The 17,241-nt window shown below is 45.3% G+C and overlaps 1 protein-coding gene across 1 annotated transcript; it reads left to right on the top strand.

Moving 5' to 3' along the window:
* The first annotated feature begins 376 nt into the window (after positions 1–376).
* Positions 377–15,532, top strand: PRDM14 (PR/SET domain 14). Its single transcript, XM_008710782.2, has 7 exons — positions 377–1,076; positions 1,628–1,681; positions 1,769–1,926; positions 2,905–3,175; positions 7,595–7,797; positions 12,158–12,259; positions 15,222–15,532. Exons 1-7 carry the CDS (start codon positions 377–379, stop codon positions 15,447–15,449), a joined length of 1,716 nt encoding a protein of 571 aa, XP_008709004.2. The 3' UTR covers positions 15,450–15,532.
* The last annotated feature ends 1,709 nt before the right edge of the window (positions 15,533–17,241 follow it).

Raw genomic sequence — 17,241 nt, 5'->3', positions numbered from 1 at the left:
AAACGGATTTTGCAGGAGCCGGGTTTGGGGCCGGATGTAGAGAATGGGTTGTTGGAAACCAGCTGTGCTTGGTCAAGGTGTGCTTGGAGAGGGAAGGCAAAAGCGACACTTACCAGGAACGTGGAGTTGAACAAGATCCCGGAAGGTTTTCGTTTGGGGTTTTGTGTTTGCATTGCAGTTTTGTTTTGTTCTGTTTTGCGTTGCTTTGTTTGTGGGGTAGGGCTTGCGGAATCGAATTGGGGGTTTTCCGCGATTCCCTTCGACCCGGGGCTGGCTTGGTCGGTGGAGGGTAGGCAGGTGGGAGCAGGGCCGCGGCGCCCCGCGCCCCTCAGCTGCGCTTGCTTTCCCGCAGACGCGCCGCGCGCTGTTGCCGGGGATGGCTCTGCGGCCGCCAGGTGAGGCCGGACCCCAGGACAAGATGTGCTACGCGCCGGAGAGGCTCCAGCGCAGCCCCCAGCACCTGGACGCCTACTACATGCCTTTCCCGCCCTACGGCCACTATGGGAACATGCTAACCGCTGCGGAGGAAGATTTCCAACCTTTCCCGCAGCTGGAGGCCGCGGTGTCTGCATCCCACGCTTTGCCCCCCTTCGCCTTCCGGCCCGCGCCTCCCTTGCTGAGCTCCAGCCTGGCCCTGCAGAGGGAGCCGCTCTACGATCTGCCCTGGTACAGCAAGCTGCCCCCGTGGTACCCAGTTCCCCATCTCCCCAGAGAAGTGCCACGCTTCAACAGCAGCCACGAATATACAGGCGCCACCAGTGACGACTTGGGCCACGTTGGTGGCCGAAGCGACAGTGGCCAGTGTTGTGGACCTGAGATTTTAATTCCGCCGTCCGCTGTGAACGCTTCCCTGTTACCTGAGGGGCTGAAGACGCCCCAGTTATTACCTTGCTCCCCCAGCAAGCGGTCTGAGGAGGGCTCCAAAATCCCCAACCAAGAAGGGAAGTCGACTCACCGTTACCACTTCACCCAGGAGGACCTGCACTTGGTTCTGTTCGGGGTCATTCCCAGCGTGGAGCCCTCAGCCCCTCTGCACCACGCAATTTCCGGCTTCCTGGTCCCCACAGACAGCCCTGGTAAAGGTGGTCACACCCCGGCGGAGTCAGGTTGGGTGGATAGAGGGGGGAGCAGGAGTGGGGAAGGGGGACATCAAAGTGTCCAAGGCCAGTGGGGACATATGTACACTTGCCATCAGAGTATGGAGCCTGGGTAGGCCAGGCTCGCTTCTGAGGCTCTACCTGTCTACATGCAGGTAGTGGGAGCTGAGGGTCAAGAGAGACATGGTTCACACGAGGGACTTGTCAGCTGGGATCAGATTCTACCAGGATGTATCAGATACCTCCTTGAAAGCCTCACGCACCTCCTCCTTGGAGTCCCAGCCTTGCCATCTATCTGGACCTTAGTCAAAGTCAGCATTGTCTCTGATTCTCAAGTTCTTTAAATTTGCAAAATGCAGTTAATTACATTACCTTGCAGGGGTTGTTCTGAGTCTCCAATGAGAAATTTTATATGTAAAAGGAGCAGGAAAAATAAAAAGGAGAAACCTCAGACTCAGGATTATGGTTACCTCCAAGAAGTAGGGAGGGAAACACGTTATGAAAAATAAAATTGTAACACTTTTTTCTAGGATCCGATTCTCTTTGTCGAACTCTGGATAAAGACTCCCTTCAACTACCAGAAGGTAGGCAGGCCTTCTTGCCTGGATTTCTGTCCCTGAACAAATACAGTCCGTTTCCTCACTGGCTTTCCTGCCTTGGCTTTCGCCTAGGTCTCTGCCTCAAGCAGACGACGTTCGGTGAAGTGCGACATTTTGGTGTGTTCTGCGGTAGCCTCATTGCCAAAGGAGTCAGGTTTGGGCCCTTCCAAGGTAAAGTGGTCAACGCCAGTGAAGTCAAGACCTATGGAGACAATTCTCTGATGTGGGAGGTAAATGAATGTTTCTGGTGGGTGGGCCAAGTGGGAAATGATGCTGGTGGGGAACAATGTTGGCCTCTGGCCTCCTGGGAGAATCCTAGCCTGGGCACACTCCGCTGTCTGTGCTGCCCGTTTTGCAATATAAAGAGGTGGAAAGGCAGATGCTCATTCCACCAGGATGGCACCTCTACATGCAGTCTTTGTGTTTTGTGGTGCCTTAAATCGGTTTTCATCTGTAGCAATGGAATATACGTGTAAAGAATGAATATTTGTCTATATGTATAGACAACACCAGATGCTTTAGAGGTTATACAGTGGTGCTGAGAATATTGCAAAGAGAAGAAAAATTTTAAAATTCATGATATCATTTGCCTGCGAAATTAGCTATGGATTTTGAAAAACTGATATTCTTGATTCTGCTGGGAACATGCTGGTAGGACTCCAGTTTATCAGAATATATCAGATCCCTCCTCTTGACCCTGCATTTCTGCTTCTAAGAATATAGTTTAGGAAGGTAATCTGAAATTCAGAGGATGTGGAAGATGTTAATCACAAAGTTGCTTATAATAACAAAACGTTGGAGACAGTGGAATTGCCCACAGCAGAGAAAGAATTAAAGTAAGGCTCCACTAATATGCATGACAAGTAGGTGGGGATAAAGCACAAAACTCATTGATTGTCTTTGAGTTGTGAATTAAATGTAACCTCCTCTTGTTCCCCTTTTCTCTGCTTATGCAATTAACATACTCACTATAGAAGTTTGGGAATTAAGCAAGTGATGAAAGTAAAAATCTTTAAAAAATGTCACAGCACCTATAGAGATATTCTTAAGCTAATAAATCTATTTGGGCTTAATAATATTAATAAATAATAATAAATATATTCAGTGGACTCAGGCATGAGATGTGGACTAAATTTTTAATAAGTAATTTTACTTTATAGGTTAGGCCAAAAAAAAGTGCATTTTAAACTTTGTTTTATTTTATTTAGATCTTTGAAGATGGTCATTTGAGCCACTTTATAGATGGGAAAGGAGCTGCAGGGAACTGGATGTCCTATGTCAACTGTGCCCGGTTCCCCAAGGAGCAGAACCTCGTTGCTGTGCAGTGTCAAGGGCAGATCTTTTATGAGAGCTGCAAGGAGATCTGCCAGAACCAAGAGCTCCTCGTGTGGTATGGAGACTGCTATGAAAAGTTTTTGGACATTCCTGTGAGCCTTCAGGTCACAGAACAGGGAAAGCAGGCGCCGGGGCCCTCTGAAGGTGAGTGCACACCTTTGCTTTCCCAGTGAGACTAAAGAGTGGGAGGACTTGGCTCTTTTCTGAACAGGAACCCCACTCCTGCAGCATCGCCCGCTGACCTGGGGAGCTCCTCCCTCCTCCCCCCCCCCAGAGGCTAATGCCCTCCCCCCCCCCCAGAGGCTAATGCCCGGGAGACTAAACTGAGGGTGTCTCTAACCAGGGGGCACTACCCAGCTGGAGGAAGATGCCCTTATCTTTCCAAAGCTTCTGAAGCTGCTTCTATTCACAGGAATACCTTTTCTTTTCCCCCTTCCCCTCCTAGAGAAAAAAAATAGAAGCAAAATAAACGGATGCAACCTCTTGTCTAGGTGAGCCAGTTTCTGATTCATCTCTGCTCAGACTGACACAGCCGATGACCCCATCAAAGCTCTAGAGCAGGGCTTTTCAAATGGGGGTTGCAGTACCTTAATGTGGTGGGAGATCAATTTAGTGGTTTAGACCATCTTTAAAGGAAAAAAAAGGAATTAGAATAAAGTAGAATAGAAAATGTCGATGCGAATCTCAAGTTAAGAGTAAACATTGTTTTGGTGAAGTTTTTGTTTCAAATGGACATGTGTGTGTGCTGTCTCTGATATAAAATGTCTTTCTTACTGGGGCTCTTAATCACCTTTGAGAAGCGCTGAGCTCTGCTCTCACTCTCAGATTGTAGTGTGGATGTGCATATCTGGGGATCTTGGAAAGATGCAGATTCTCATTCAGGGCTGGGACCTGAGATTCTGCATTTCTATCAAGCTTCCAAGGGAGGCTTCTGCTGTTGGCCCCTGGACCACATGTGAGCAGCAAGAAGCTAGAGGACCAGCAAGCCACTCCCTGGGAGTGAGCTTCTGGAATTTGCATTTTTAAAACGCCCTCTGACTGATTTTTACATACAGGACAGCTTGGGAATCCCTGATCTAGTCGGTGGTAGGAGATAAATGCAAATTACTAATGTGGGTAATAGGACGGAAGACCACCTTATTATGTTATAATAAATGTAATAAGTAACAAGTTAAAAAAGAAAAGTGAATTGCTTTCATCACACACTACGGTGATTGTATGCATGCCTATCTCCCTTGCAAGCCGGCCCGTCAGGGCAGGAAATAACCAAACACCTCAATGTCCCCTTCTCCTGGGTCCCAGGGGTGAGATGTGTTGGACTGGGAGAGGGAAGGCAATCCAGGTTTGGGGAATAGAGAAGCCAAAGGAAGGAAGACATGCTCACAGGGATTAGGAAGTGAATGATGAACAGCCCCTTGTTCAAGAGTCCAAATAATGAGGGACCTGTCGAAATTGTTTTGGTAAACTGTCTTCCTGCTATGCCAACGTGTGGAAGGTGTGGGGGTAAAGCCAAGGGTGGCGGTGAGAATGTGGGACTCTCTAAAGTCCGTGGACCTCACAGTTGTCTCTTACTTAGCACCAAACCAAGTAAATCTTTTCTGCCACTTCCAAAATGTTCTGATTATTTTTGAAATAAAAGTGAAGACTAGATTTGAGAAAAACATAAGCTTGATAACTCACAGAATACAATCATCTTTTTGAAAAAGTGTTTAACACTATGTATTGAGCTGTTGCAATGATCATAACTTTTGATTTCTCAGTAGTACTCTTCTGGAAATTTGTCTTCAGAAAATAGTCCAGAAAGGAAAGCTTTTGTCTACTACGGCATCATCCATATTAGTGAAAAATCACAAACAACCTAAATGCTAAGAATAGAATAATTCTTATGTAAATGATGCTATATTAACATATAGAATAATATGCAGAAAACAGAAATCGCCATCTGGTAACGAGGAACAGGGATGAGGGCTTATGATAGTAAATAGGGTTGAATAATAAGTATTTGGGACAATGTGTTGGAAGGAAAATGGTAAACAATTTGTTGGAAAGAACTATGGATGAATTCATTTGTTTTCTACTGTGAGTGGTTTTGGATAGGATTAAAAGGGAAAGAAAAGTGAAAATTCCTCTGTCCTCAAAAGAACTGTTTTCCTCAAAGGGTTTTGGTGAAGATTGGAGGGAACTTCCGTTTTTCAGGTCTTGAGTGGGAGGGAAGAGTCTGGACTCTATGTGGGCGGGTTATTTGAGTATGCAAGCCTGCGGAGTGTGTGTTTTGGGGGATGGAGGTGTGGAATGTGACGACGACTCTGAACGGTGTGTGATGGGGCAGGAAGCCTCATTGTCAATATTGGGAAACCCCTTGGCTAAAAAGAGTAATTGACTGAAGTTGGGGGTTGGGGCGGGAGGAGGAGAAAGAAGGAAAGGGAACAGGATAAAATCATTAGGTTAAGTTAAATTTCCAAAGAGTAATGTAGGCAGTCGTAGCCTAATTAGTAAGGGTGGCATGTCGCTTTTTTGCCTAAGCAGTTCTTCTGCAAACTCAGATTGAACCATCATTCTGAATTTTGGTGTGCTTTTAGTGCTTCGGTTTGTAGAGACCACTGATCCCTATCTTGTAGACCCTCTCTTCCCACTCCAGGAGCAGGAAGCCCAGGTATTTCTGACCAATGACAATTCTAGCTCTGAGCTAAAACCATCCCAGCAAGGGAATTCTGAGAGTATTAGCACCTCAATGAAAGTGATAGACATCCCAGGCAATGGATGGTCCTGGGGTTGGCGGTTGCCTTCCTGGTTATTTACTTAATGAATGGTTTATTTCCTTAGCCACCTGTTAAACGTGCCTGGGATGTAGTTGTCAACTAACAAAGCCCCTGGTGGATAGCTTCCCTGCAGTCCTGATGCTAAAAAGATTTCCATCTACAGACTCTTGAATATACCTATGCTGGCTCTTCTCTCCCTCCCTGGGGCCAGACAATGAGGTCTCAGTGATGCATTCACAGTCAAAGCCACTTGATCCCCTGGAATTCAGAGTGTCCTCAGCAGGGATGCTTTTGTAGGTGGCCCATGTCCTCTCTCCTCCCCCAACAATAGACACCCCTGGACCTGGGACCTCCCTTACTAGAGTCGTCTGAACCCTCCCTAACCTCTCTCCCCCTCCCTTCTCCATTGATAAAAACAGATTTACCTTTCTGGGTCTTAAGTCTATCACTCAGAGATAGTATCACTGATATTGGTAAGAGCTCAATAAGTGATAGGATTAAATTAATCATCATGATAACCCTATGAATACAAGGGGAGGCAAGATAATCGTCATCCTTACTCCATACATTTTGGTATGGAGCTCTGGAATCTTTTTCCAAAAGTTCAGAGAAGCAAACCGCAAGCTAAACAGGTGCCTAAGACTTTGTAAATGGGACCAAATGGAACAGCCCTTGTGAAGACTAAGAAGCAAGCTGTTGGTGTCCATCATCGTCCAGTGTTCATCATCGACCGAGGTGAACTGCTTTGAACTTAGAGCTTACACTGATGGGAAAAGGACATAGTAGATATGTTTGGTATGTTAACCTAACCTCCTAATATGTCAAGAGTGTGTTCAAGAACTGTAGGGTTGGGGGACACCTGGGCGGCTCAGTCAGTTAAGTGGGTTAAGTGTCTTCCTTGTAAGCATCTGCTCAGATGGTGATCTCAGGGTCCTGGGATTGAACCAGCTTCACTGGGCTCCCTGCTCAGCAGGGGAGTCCGCTCCTCCCTCTTCCCCCTGCTCATGCTCCTGCTGTCTCTCTCTCGCTCGCTCTCGCTCTCTCTCTCCTCTCAAGTAAATAAATCTTTTTAAAAAAGAACTGTAGGGTTGAACTGCTCTTCAATAGGGCTGGAGGCAGGGCTTCAACAAATACATTTCAGGGAACAAAAAGGAAGAACCTACAAATTAAGAGATCGAACAGACAGCAAACCATAGACAACAAGAAGACTTTGAATCCGAAATTGAACTGATAGGAGAAATAATTAAACGTATGTGGATACACATGTATTTCTTTAAGGGATAAGAGTTAATTATTTAGGTATGACAATGGCAATATTGTTACTACTTTTTTAAAAAGTATTATCTTTAAAAGATTACAGTTTGAGGTATTTATGAACCAAATGATAATTAGTATTGAAATAGTCATGGAGGCAAGTGATAGAAACGGAAACAAAATTAGCTATGAGCTGGTCATCGTGAAAGCTTGGTGTTGAGCATATGAGGGTTTATTATTCCATTATTTTGATTTTAGTATATGTTTAAAATTTTCTGTAATAAAAGGTTTTTAAAAATCTTCTTGGAGGGGGCACCCGGGTGGCTCTGTCGGTTAAGCATCTGCCTTCAGCTCAGGTCATGATCCCAGCGTCCTGGGATCCAGCCCCGCATTGGGCTCCCTGCTCAGCGGAGAGCCCACCTCTCCCTCTCATTCTCTCTGTTAAATAAATAAATAGAATCTTAAAAAAAAAAAGAATCCTCTTGGAGGAAGTAAGAATGAGGGGCGGGAGCTGACGGAGCGACTGGCACTTACCCCCTGTGTTTGACAGAGTCTGCAGAAGGCTACAGATGTGAAAGATGCGGGAAAGTATTCACCTACAAGTATTACAGAGACAAGCATCTCAAGTATACCCCTTGTGTGGACAAGGGTGACAGGAAGTTTCCCTGCAGTCTCTGCAAACGATCCTTTGAGAAGCGGGACCGGCTCCGGATCCATGTCCTTCACGTTCATGAGAAACACCGGCCTCACAAGGTGAGAAGTAGGGCGGTGAGTGATGGCTGGCCCGTGACTCACATGGCTTTCGTGCCCCTTCCTCAAACCCCCGAATACACATCGAGGGTCTCTGGGGTATGGGTTGCTGGGACGTGGTGCCGTGGAAGGGCAGACGTGAGCCAGCGCGGTCACGGAGTGCTAGGACGGATGCTCAGGAAGAGAGGGCCACGGAGAAAGGGTGTCCGCTTCTACCTGGACACGTGGGTCGTGAGAGAGGCCTCGCAAAGGAGGTGACCTTGAGCCGGGCCGAGGAGGACAGTGAGGTGTCTGATTTATACCCGAGGCAGGGTTGGTTGGGGACGGGGAAGAGGGTTGAGACATTGCAGGCAGGAAGGAGCCTGGCGTGCGCTTCGAGGTAACTGCACCTTGTTTCATGATCTGTGCAGGCGTATTGACAGTTGTAGACAAAGATGGCGCATGGGCATGGCCCAGGGAAGGGAAGGCCTCTGTGGCACACCGAGGATGTTGTCAGGAAGAAAAGCAACAATGGCAATAGGGAGCCACTTTCTGCCATTTCAGAGAGCCCGTCGCTCTGCCAGGCTTGGTGCAACAAAGTACAAGCGACCATTGGGCTTATCGAGAAGAAAGGATGGGACTTGGGTGCAGACAGACGTGGGTTTGACTCCCGGCCCTGTCAGGACTAGCTGATGAGGCTACCACTTGACTGACTCCAGAGTCCCAGTTTTGTTCATTTGGAAACTGAGAGTTAATCTTCATAAAATTGCCCTCATCTACCCTTCCTGTGCAAAGCAAAGCTCCCAGAAGAATCCTAATCAGTCACTATATTATTTACTCCTGTAAAGTTTGAGTATTTTTACAATAATCTAAGAACTCCTTTTTGCTCAATCAAAAGACATTTAATACGGTTAGTTTTCAACAACCCCTTGTCAGTCCAGATCTACAAAGATACCCATGCCAACCCGGACCCCTCCAAATCCCACTTCCCACAGAAAAGCACATACTTACCAGAATTCTATGAACATTTGAAGTATTGAGACAGTGAAATTACTTCTTACCCATTGACTGGGAAAAAGGAAGAAGTTACACTCCAGTATTCTGATACTAGAAAGTTAGATACTGCGTGTCCGTGAACACAGAACTGGTTGTATAAATTACGTTTTGCTTATTAAGCCAGTTGCAGCATATGTATATAATGGTGCCATTTTGAAGTGGTTTATTATGGACGCTATGCACGACGTTCACACACAAATGGGAAAACTGGCAGTAACGCATCAGATTGCTGTCGTTTGGGGAGTATGATTAAGAACGAACCAAGAGCACTTTTCATAGTTTCACATCATAAACATTTAGGTTTTTTATTTCCAATTCTTATTTTTTTAACATGAGAAAAGAATGTATGCTTGGTAAATATAATTTGGAGAAAACAAAACAAGTCACCTGATATGCCATGACCCACGTTAAGACCCTGAAGGTGTAATTTTAGTAATGACTGCGTCAGGGTGTGAGATGGGTGTGCTGTTGTTTATTTAACCAATCCCCTGCTGTGTGAACTTCCCCCAGTGTGTCTGCGGCGCACAGTATTATATAGAACTCATTATCTCTGTTACCCATGCTTGATGATTGCTTTGGGAAAGATTCCTAGAGGTAGAAAAACTGGGCCCAAGGGTGTGTATAATTGGAAGGCACGAACTGAGGCACCAAACTGCTTTCCAGAGAAGCGGGGATTGCAGTGGGGTAGGCACCACGGGGTCTCCCGCAATACTGCTGTCCTTTCGTGGTGCCATTTTGATAAATGAAAACGGTATCTTGCTGTAATTTGCACCTTAGTAACGTGATTCAAATGTTCAAACTAGGGGTGCCTGGGTGGCTCAGTCGTTAAGCGTCTGCCTTCGGCTCAGGGCGTGATCCCGGTGTTCTGGGATTGAGCCCCGCATTAGGCTCTGCTGGGAAGCCTGCTTCTTCCTCTCCCACTCCCCCTGCTTGTGTTCCCTCTCTCGCTGGCTCTCTCTCTGTCAAATAAATAAATAATCTTCAAAAACAAAAACAAAAACAAATGTTTAAACTATATTTTATTGGCACTTCATATTTTTCCTGTGATCTGTCCATGTATGTCCTTGGAAAATATTTCTATTGCTACATGCTTTTGTAATAATATTTTCCAAGCCATATTTGATCAATTCTAGGTTTTTTGTTTCTGAAACATACATTTTCTGAAACTGAATGTCTTTAACAAGTGATGGTATGCCATAATTTTAATTGGTAGCATTTTCTTTTTTAGTGAGCACAGCGAGTGATCGTAACCTGGTGGGATATACACCACTTAGGGTACTTGTCAGATTTGCTGCAGCTAGGTCAAAGGGTGTTTGCAAAGAAAGTAGAAGCTACAGGACTTAGTAAAGGTCATCAGAGCTCCATCAAGATATTTCTACTAAAATGTTGGCTGGGTCTTTCGCCTAAACTCTGAAGACAGTGGTGGTCTTGGGTCGGGGTTCGAGGGGAGAAGCGGTACTCAGGTGCTGCCGTCTTTGAAACTGGAGGACTGTAGACCAGGCTGTCCGTAGATGGCAGGGATGACAAGGAGGGTGTGGAAACTGGCAAGAGTGATGTGAGGAGCCGGTTTTACGGTAGAGTGGAGGAATAATCATTTTAAACTGGCAATCCAAGACGATGAGTCCTGTGTCCTCAGTGTTCCGGAGAGTTCTTCTTTAGTGATCTTTTCTTTGCAGACTCTCCCCGAGTGGTCTAGTCTTTTATCATGAGTATAGGGGTGCCTGGCTGGCTCATTTGGTTAAGGGTCTGCCTTCCTCTCCTGTCATGATCTCAGGGTCCTGGGATGGAGCCCCGCATCGTGCTCTCTGCTCAGCGGGGAGTCTGCTTCTCCCTCTCATGCTCCCACTGTGCTCTCTTTCTCTCTCTCAAATAAATAAATAAATAAATAAATAAATAAGACCTTTAAAAAACTACATCATGACTCTAAATAGCATTTCACATTGAGTTTCAATCTGTAGCCAAGAATTCCATCCTGAGCTCATGGAGCGTATATCTAGCTGCATTCTGAGCCTCTCAACCAGTTTCTCACGGCACTTCTTTTCTTACTTTTACTGCTAACCATTTTTTATGCTCTTTTAGTTTTATTTATTTTACACACTTAAAGTTTGAGTACTTTTTAAGGTGATAAAATACGTTTAATTTCTGCAGAAGCTCGAAGCAAAACATTTAACTAGAAAAAAAGAAAAAAAAATCTGGTGAAGTAGACATGCAGAACTTAAAAGATTTTTTTTTAATTCAGTTTCTTTTTTTTTTTTTAGGATTTTATTTATTTATTTGACAGAGAGAGACAGCCAGCGGGAGAGGGAACACAAGCAGGGGGAGTGGGAGAGGAAGAAGCAGGCTCCCAGCGGAGGAGCCTGATGTGGGGCTCGATCCCAGAACGCTGGGATCACGCCCTGAGCTGAAGGCAGACGCTTAAGGACTGCGCCACTCAGGCGCCCCTGAAAATTATTTCTATCTAAAACTCTGTACCTAGGGGTGCCTGGGTGGCGCAGTCGTTAAGCGTCTGCCTTCAGCTCAGGGCGTGATCCCAGCGTTCTGGGATCAGGCCCCACATCAGGCTCCTCCGCTGGGAGCCTGCTTCTTCCTCTCCCACTCCCCCTGCTTGTGTTCCCTCTCCCGCTGGCTGTCTCTCTCTGTCAAATAAATAAATAAAAATTAAAAAAAATAATAATAATTTTCAAAAACCTTCAAGGCATCTATTTTCTCTCATCATTTGATGGCAATTTGTTTCTTGTCTGCTTACAAGAAACTGGTTTTCTTCTTTGTGGAAATTGTTCTTTATCTTTGGAATTCTGAAATTTTAACAGAACATGTCAGGTTGGATGTCTTTTTCTTTTTTTCCTGCTTTGTAATCAGTGAAGTACAAGTACTCTTTCCCATTTGAAGGCACAAGTCCTAAATTGACAGGAATTTTCTTGTTCTTTCTTTGGTTATTATCTGTTTTCTAGATATTTCTCTCCTGGAACTGCTTTTGGCCAGATATTAGGTTGAACCTACCTCCCTGTGCTTAGCTTCTAATATTTTTCATCCTCATTCTCAGAGAGTCCCCTAATCTTACTTTCCAAATCATGTATTTAGACTTTATATTTGATCTGTTCTTTCTGCAGTATTAACTCAAACATCTGACCAGACCCATGCTTCCAGAATCGTCAGTGTAGCCCTGGGTTGTCTTTCTACTACCGTAATTAGGCCCCTCAGCTTGAGTCTGTAACCTCTGCCTACAGACGTACACTGGATAAATACAGTATTTCACTTCTTAGTCCCAGATAAACATAATGGTAAAATGAAGACGTGATTTTAACTGTATGTTTCTTTTACACCTTAGTGTTCTACGTGTGGAAAATGTTTCTCTCAGTCTTCCAGCCTGAACAAACATACAAGAGTCCACTCTGGAGACAGACCATACCAGTGTGTGTATTGTACAAAGGTAAATGGAACCTCCTTCCAAGGGATCTGCCTTGAGCCCTGTTGGGATGTTCGTGGATAAGAACTGGAAGCATAAAGCCTGGCTTATAAGGAGTTCTTGGCTAAACCGTTATCAGTCCAATCCCCATCTCCACCCCTAAAAATGTCCCAGTTTGCTTAAGATGGTCAGATACGGCTTCCTATTGCCAAACTGGCATTTAAAACGTGTAATGAAATACACCCCTGGGGGTGCTGGGATGGCTCAGTCGTTACAGCGTGAGACTCTTGATCTCGGAGTCGGAAAGTTCAAACCCCACATTGGATGTAGAGATTACTTAAATAAATAAACTAAAAAATTTTTAAAAAGAGAGAGAGAGAAAGAAATACACCCCTAATTTACAGGGAGACCTGCTGATTGCAGACATGATTACATAGTATTTAAGAGCACAGACACTCAGCTTTCTAGAGCGACATTGCTAAAGTGGACTCTAATGTAAATTATGCCGAATATTGAATGATAAAAATGAAGAGACAGATATGTGGTTACGGGTTGCTGGAATAGAAACTATAGTTTGACCATGCTTTAGAAATTATACCAAAACACCTCATGTCCTATTTTGATGATAGCATCTATACTGTCCAATGCTTAGTTAGCCATTAACCATATGTGGCTATTTAATTTAATAAAAATGAGATGAAATGGAAAATTCCATAATTTGGTTGCACTGTCCACACTTCAAGGTCTCAGTAACCCCGTGTGGCTGGTGACCACCAACCTGATAGCATGGACACAGAACATTTCTGTCCTTGCAGAAAGTCCTGTTGGATAGCACTGGAATAGACTGATCTGTCATCAAGTTCCATAAATTTTTTATAATAAAGCCATAAAAGGGAGTTCCTGGGTGGCTCAGTCAGTTAGGCGCCTGCCTTTGGCTCAGGTCCTGATCCTGGGATGGAGCCCTGCATTGGCCTCCCTGCTCAGCAGGGAGCCTGCTTCTCTCTCTCTCACTCTCTCTCTCTCTCAAATAAATAAAATATTTAAAAAATAAAATAAATAAAGCCATAAAAGAAATGTAGGCTGTGTTAGGGGGACATCTAAACCTCGCACAGAAGCGTAAAACATTGAGTGTACCAGGCTTAGGGAAACAAATACTGCCAAAGAAATTGTGTGTCAATAGAATGGAAATAATCAACAGAGAAACTGAGGCTGAGACAGAAGTAGACCAGGTGGGGCCGCACAAACTGAAGGAGGTGACCGTGCCTCTGTGAGAAAAGGCAGACTGTCCTGAGGGGTAAAGCCTGTGTGGCAGGATTTCCAGAGCAGGTCACAATAGCCCCACAACACATCCTGTTTCTGGAGTTCTTGCTCTGATCCCCACGTTGGCCTTCCAGCTCAGCTGCGGTTGAGAAATGCTCTGAAGGGGAACTAAATCCACTTAGGACATAAATGAGTTATTGGCGTCCCGGTGTAGGCTCCAGTTACTTACGCTGAGGAAGACTGACCGTGTGCCAAACAACTATAGCTTGTGCACCTTACTAGGTAGTGACCCCACTCCGGAGCCCTCAGTGTGCGAGGCTTCTCTCGTAGCCCCCCAAATCCAAAGCCACCAGTTTCACTGTCAGCGGACCGCAGAACAGAGTCATTAGATCTCTCATATACTACCTGAAGGTGACAAAGGTCAGAGCATAGAACGGAAATCAATGAGGAGAAAGGTTATAAATAAGGGAAAGAACAGAAGTGGCCGAGAGAAGATGTAAAAGCCAAGTACTAGTATTACAGGCATTCTGGAAAAGTCTGGCAGTTTCACTAAAAACTAAACTTGTTCACTGCCGTACAACCCAGCAACTGTCCTCCTGGGCCATTGTCTCAGAAATGAAGGCTTAACCTGTACACAGATGCTTGTCGCAGCCTTATTCGTGAGAACCCAGACCGGAAACAACCCCGAGTCCTGCAGCAGGTAGGTGATTGAACAGACCGGGCAGCTTCTCGGCAGGGAGGACTAGTCAGCAGTTAGAAAGGCACGGACTGTGGTACACACGCCAGCCTCCGTGCGTCTCCAGAGAATTACGCTGAGTGAGAAGAGCCAACCGCGAAAGCTTACATACTGTATGAGTCCATGTACGCAATATTCTTGAAGTGATAAAATCACAGAAATGGAGAACAGGTTAGTGATGGCCATGGCTTAAGAAAAAAGGGGGAGTGGAAGGCATCAGTATGGCTCTAAAAAGGGCAGCATGAGGCATCGTTCTGCCGAAATTGTTCTGTGTTCACTGTCAACATCAGCATCCTGGTTCTGATACTGTGCCTTTGGTGTAAGGTGAGCACGGGGGGAAAGGGTACACAGACTCTCTAAGACAGCTGCAAGTTTTGTTTGTCTTTTAAGGAGCCAGGTGGAGGGGGTGGATTGAAGAGGAAGAGAAAGAATCCCAAGCAGGCTCCGTGCCCAGTGCGGAGCCTGCCATGGGGCTGATCCCACCATCCTGAGATCATGACCTGAACCAAAATCAAGGGTCAGATGCTTAACCAGCTCAGAACGTTTAAGTTAAAAAAAAGAAAAAGAAACCAGAGGGCCTGACTGGCTCAGTCAGTGGAGCATGCAACTCTTGATTGTGGAGTTGTAAGTTCGAGCCTCATGGAGGGGGTGGAAAGATTTACCTAAAAATAAAAAAATTTAAAAAAAGATACTGATTTATGCAGAGACCTTGGCCAATAGTAGCCACTCCCGTAATGCACGTCCCCTCGGGCTGAGGTCCCAGGTCCACCGGCATTGGAATTGTTTAAGTGGAGGTTCCCCGGGCCTCCCGTCGGTCATGCCCTTTTTCATGGAGGCTGCTACCGTTGACCAAGCGCGCTCTCTAGCCCTAAAGCCCAGATTCATCCATTGGACAAATAAGGGTCAGTTACGGTGAAATTAGCCCCTTTGCCTGGTTGGCTGTCCAGGAGAAGGAAGTCGACCTTGCCTTCTGCTGTTCGTTCTCTGCAGAGGTTCACTGCCTCCAGCATCCTCCGCACGCACATCAGGCAGCACTCCGGGGAGAAGCCCTTCAAGTGCAAGTACTGCGGGAAATCTTTTGCGTCCCACGCTGCGCACGACAGCCACGTCCGCCGCTCGCACAAGGAGGACGAGGGCTGCGCTTGCAGCGTCTGTGGGAAAGTCTTCCCAGATCAAGAAGCGTTCTACTCGCACGTGAAGCTTCATGAAGGCTACTAGCCCTCCGAGTGTGCGGACGATGGAAAGCCGAAGGCTCGGATTCCGTCTTCGTTTTTCTGGCTTCGGGGTGTGTCGGATGAACAGACGAGAGTTACACTGAGACGAGACACAGAAAAATGGAACCGGCCAATAAACTGAATTTATCAGCTTCATTTTGTCAGCTTTCACACAAATGTTTTTCACAAGAATAGAGTTTTGGTGAATTTACCTAGAAATAGTGAGATCTGGCTATTAATACTGAGCTTCTGGGTCTGGAAACTCAACACAAACCCTGAGAGAGGGACTATATTTTGTTTCGGGGACTGGGAGCAGAGTTTGATTTTATGACAAAAAAGACCTTTTCTCTACTATTCGCCTTGGGTCCCCAGTTGTGATATGGCTGTGGCCGTTACCTGGTCTGTTCTTCATAAAATAAATTCTTTAAAAATTCATTCAACCCTGAGCTTCATTAGTATTGTAACTAAGTGTTCAGACATAGATTAATCTCCCATCTGTTTTTGGATTCGTTTTCAACCCCTAGTTCCCACTCTTCCCTGATCACATGACAAATGCCTGTTAATTTTGTAGCACCTCCCAGAATTACTCAGAGGACACAGAAGTGACTTATTCACCTTATCATCTGTGAGCTTAGTAATTGGGGAAGAAAAATTATTACCAAAGAAAGGCTTAAAAATGGCAATCAACTAAAAAATGTGTTTTCGTATTGCTGTAGTTTTAAACCCAATTTCATTCCTGATGGAGAGACAAGTGGGCTCTTTTCAGGTCTCATTAGCTGGTTCATCCTAGTATGTAGAATGTCAAAAAAGGAAGCCCACCGAAAAGAAAAATGTGCCATGTCAGTTATCACAAGGCTGATATAAGCCTTGGGGAATATCTTTGCTAATATGCAAGACAGAAACTCATTCCATGTGGGTACTATCAGCCAATATTTATAAGTGAGTGTGAACCCTGTGATGGGGTACCACTGGGTTCACCATCTACAGAGAAGGAAATTGAGACTAAGGAAGTGATGCAGGCTTCGCCTCCAAGGGACAAAGCCAGGTCTGCCCACTCCACCGCCCAGCTTCCTAAGGAACGAACCAGTATGCTCAACTATGAATCCTGCTAAGGACATAGCCTTTTTCTATCAGTTATCCCTATCTCAAAGCAAATAACAACACACTTTTTAATACTCACATGGACATTGGAGACCAGAATAAAAGTGTTCCATAGGCGACCGGAGCTACCAAGCTATGACGTCACATCCCTAGCCATGGTGCTATTGACTGCTTAGGATTTTTCTTCACCCTTTATCCATGGTCCATGGCTTTCAAAGTAGAGCAAATTCAATATGGAACAGATGCCCCATCCAGAGGGAGGCTCCCAGCTGCAGCAGAGTCCTTTGAGAAAGAGCTGTAGTGCAGGTGGAAAGGCAGTGACAGATTTTCCTCTGGGGAATCCTCCGCTGCGTTGACCAGGGCTGAGTAATTTATCCTAATGGGAATGTGCCCTGTTGTTTTAGGACTGTTTTAGTTCATGTTAATTAAGTCAGAACAATGGTCTTTTGAAAAGATCGGGGCTCATCCTGTAATTAGGCAGCCTTTCTTCGACTGCTAGTTCATTTTACAATCAAACAGTAAAGCAAGACATCAGGAACTCGTGTGATGCCAATTTTTTCACTAGTTGAATAATTTAAATTAAGTACTTTGTTCTTTGAACTACCATAGTAGCAAAGGAAGGTAATAATGGGTTTTTGCCCTTTCCTAACAGTCACTCCAAAATGCCTGCATGCCAAATAATACTTCATATGGGC

The sequence above is a fragment of the Ursus maritimus genome, unplaced genomic scaffold, assembly GCF_017311325.1.
Source record: "Ursus maritimus isolate PB19 unplaced genomic scaffold, ASM1731132v1 scaffold_9, whole genome shotgun sequence".
NCBI classification, from domain to species: domain Eukaryota; kingdom Metazoa; phylum Chordata; class Mammalia; order Carnivora; family Ursidae; genus Ursus; species Ursus maritimus.
Note: the sequence above shows the minus strand (reverse complement) of the source record. Positions and strands in the feature narration are given on the sequence as shown.

Excerpts from the sequence above, each read along its gene's own strand:
- PRDM14 (XM_008710782.2), top strand. The coding sequence starts at position 377 with ATGGCTCTGCGGCCGCCAGGTGAGGCCGGACCCCAGGACAAGATGTGC. Across the intron at positions 1,077-1,627 it reads GGTCCCCACAGACAGCCCTG|GATCCGATTCTCTTTGTCGA; the intron begins GTAAAGGTGGTC and ends ACTTTTTTCTAG. Across the intron at positions 1,927-2,904 it reads ACAATTCTCTGATGTGGGAG|ATCTTTGAAGATGGTCATTT; the intron begins GTAAATGAATGT and ends TATTTTATTTAG.